Source organism: Chenopodium album, chromosome 16, assembly GCF_948465745.1.
Source record: "Chenopodium album chromosome 16, dcCheAlbu1.1, whole genome shotgun sequence".
NCBI classification, from domain to species: Eukaryota; Viridiplantae; Streptophyta; class Magnoliopsida; order Caryophyllales; family Amaranthaceae; genus Chenopodium; species Chenopodium album.
Genome location: NC_137849.1, coordinates 11,435,172 through 11,438,261, shown reverse-complemented (window position 1 = coordinate 11,438,261; position 3,090 = coordinate 11,435,172). Strand labels below are relative to the sequence as shown.

The 3,090-nt window shown below is 38.3% G+C and overlaps 1 protein-coding gene across 1 annotated transcript; it reads left to right on the top strand.

Moving 5' to 3' along the window:
• The first annotated feature begins 1,837 nt into the window (after window positions 1-1,837).
• Window positions 1,838-2,530, top strand: LOC145583897 (uncharacterized). The gene has a single exon (XM_081640849.1). It carries the CDS (start codon window positions 1,838-1,840, stop codon window positions 2,528-2,530), a length of 693 nt encoding a protein of 230 aa, XP_081496975.1.
• Window positions 2,531-3,090: the final 560 nt, after the last annotated feature.

Genomic DNA, 3,090 nt, shown 5'->3' with positions numbered 1-3,090 from the left:
GGACTTCAGTTGATGTTGAAAATGGGTTATGTTCTAGGAGCTGGTTTAGGAAGGAATGGTGAAGGCATGAGGCACCCAATCCCAATAATTGATAAGCGGTTTTCGATGAAAAAATGAGTTCTAATGTTATGAAAAAGAAATCTCTCACCTTGAATGGGAAATTTGTGTTACAAAGCGACACTGAGCCGTTTTATGAGTTTCCTAAACCTTGGTATGATTTGGATAAAAAGAAAATTCACCCTGGGTTAGAAATTTTCTTTGCGGAAGCGAGGAATGAAGACTCTATTAAGAAATGGTTTGATAAGAAACCAGTATTTAAGAGAGATATGGATTGGGCTAACCATCTAAAGCAAGGAGATCTAAGAGGCTTATTTTCACCAATTTCTGATTGCGAAGACCGGTTCGATCTTATTACTCTTATCACTCCAATAAGAACATAAGTCGAAAACAATATCAGATCCAAAACTCAAGAACAATTCCTTCCTTTCCCCGAACTATATCCTTTTCAATCCTCTACCTCAAATGGTTATAAAACCAATAGCTCATCATCTAGCCAATCATCTATCCATACATTGCATGATATCTCCTATCACGAAGATATCGAAGGAATTGCTTGTAAACATATTTGCGTACAAGAAATTGATCTTGATCATGATGCATTTTCTAATAATGAACTTTTCAATGAACCTAAATCATGCGTGACACCCATGGAAGAGTCTATAACTGTAAACATAGGTATGGATAATAATGTAAAAGAAGTCAACATAGGATCGTCCCTTTCCCTTGATGAATAAAATGCATTCATTATTTTACTTAAAGAATATGTGGATGTGTTTGCATGGTCTTATGCTGATATGCCTGGTGTCGATCGTAATATTTCTAAACATCGTATACCACTCTACCCTGATAGCAAGCCAAAGAAACAAAAGCTTCGTAGAATGAAACCAGAAGTTAGTCTAAAAGTTAAAGAAGAAATTCAAAAGCAGCTTGATGCCAACTCCATCAAACTAATCAAGCATCCGAAATGGCTAGCGAATGTGGTGGTAGTGCCCAAAAAAGATGGAAGGGTCAGAATATGCATTGATTTAGGGATTTAAATTCAGCATCACCAAAAGACTATTTTCTATTGCCCCACATTGATGTTCTAGTTGATAACACTACCGGACACGCCATGTTCTCATTCATGGACAGATTCTCAAGATACAATCAGATACTCATGTCAGAAGAGGACATGTCCAAAACTTCTTTTATTACCCCATGGGGAACCTTTTGTTATAGAGCAATGTCCTTCGGATTAAAGATTGCTGGGGCCACCTATCAACGGGCTGCAACGACGATTTTGCATGATCTCATTCATGATATTGTGGAGGTCTATGTTGATGACATGATTGTCAAAAGTCATGATCATGAGACGCACATTCATGCTTTAAAATCATTCTTTGACAGAATTAGGAAATACAACCTGAGACTGAATCCTCACAAATGTGTATTTGGAGTAACTTCGGGAAAACTTCTAGGCTTTGTTGTAAGTCAAGACGGAATTAAAGTCGACTCTGACAAAGTAAAGGCCATACAAGAGCTTCCTCCACCAAGAACGGAAAAGGAGATTCGGGGATTTCTTGGTAGAATCCAATATATTAGTAGGTTCATATCACAATCGACAACCCAGTGTGAACCTATATTCAAGTTACTTAAGAAAAATGTTCCTAAAAAATGGAATGACGAATGTTAGGCTTCATTCGATTCAATGAAAGAATACCTCTCCAATCCTCCAGATTTAATGCTGCCAAAGCCGGGGAAGCCCTTGATATTATATCTTACTATCACGGAAACGGCCATGGGAGCTCTTTTGGCACAATACCAAGAGGGTACGAGAAAGGAAATAGCTATCTACTACCTCATCAAAAAGTTCCTTGAGTATGAAACTAGATACATTCCTTTGGAAAGAGCTTGCATTGCCCTTATTTACGCAACAAAGAAGCTTCGACATTATCTGCAAGCACATACTACTTATCTAGTTTTGAGGTTAGATCTACTCAAGTACATTTTTGAGAAGCCAATCTTGAGTGAAAGAATAGCAAGGTGGCATGTGATATTGTCAGAATTTGACATTCAGTGTGTGAATCAAAAGTCTGTCAAAGGGAGGGCTATATCTGAAGTTTTGGCTGATGGACCTATCTCAGGTGATGAATTTGATGATGACTTTCCAGATGAACATATCTTCTGTCTTAGTATGTCACAATGGAAGATGTATTTCGACGGAGCCTCTAACAGGAGGGGCAATGGTGCGGGAATATTATCAATTGATCCCTATGGGGTACATATTCTGTTCGCTATGAAGCTTAGTTTCCCAACGGCGAATAACACGGCTGAATATGAAGCTTGCATCTATGGAATCAAAGCAGCATTGGTAGCCGGCGCAAAATATCTCACGATATACGGTGATTCTTATCTCATAATCTCCCAGACTATTGGAGCTTGGAAAGTTCAGGATGAAAGGTTGCAAATGTACACGGAGTATCTTCAATAACTTATCCCATTCTTTGAAGAAATAGAGTTCAAACATCTCCGTCGCAAGCAAAACAGCTTCACCGATGCTTTGGCCAATCTTACAGTAAATTTGACTTGGGACGATGATGTAAAGGTACAATCGGTGACCATGGTAGAAAAAGAAAGTCCAGTGGTTAATTTTGAACCAACAATTGCTCTATTAACCCAAGAAGATAATGAGGATGCTTGTTATATTGATGTTAAGAAGTATTTAATCGATGGAAAATATCATGAGGGAAGTCACAAGAAGGACCAGTTGGCTATTCGAAGGCTAACTTCTCATTTCATAATATTAAAAGGTTTGTTGCATCATAAAAGTTTCGATGGAAACTTGCAATTATGCATCGATGGGGAACAGACACAAAGGATCATGGAAGAAGTACATGGGGGAGAATGTGGGCCTCATATGAATGGAAGAATGCTTGCTCAAAAGATCTTCGATTAGGGTATTACTGGACCACTTTGGAAAGTGATTGCATCTATTTCGTACGAACATGCAAAAAATGTCAGCTATTTGCAAATCTTAATCTTATGCCGCCT

Bases quoted from the DNA above. Each gene is read 5' to 3' on its own strand.
- LOC145583897 (XM_081640849.1), top strand. From the start codon at position 1,838: ATGGGAGCTCTTTTGGCACAATACCAAGAGGGTACGAGAAAGGAAATA.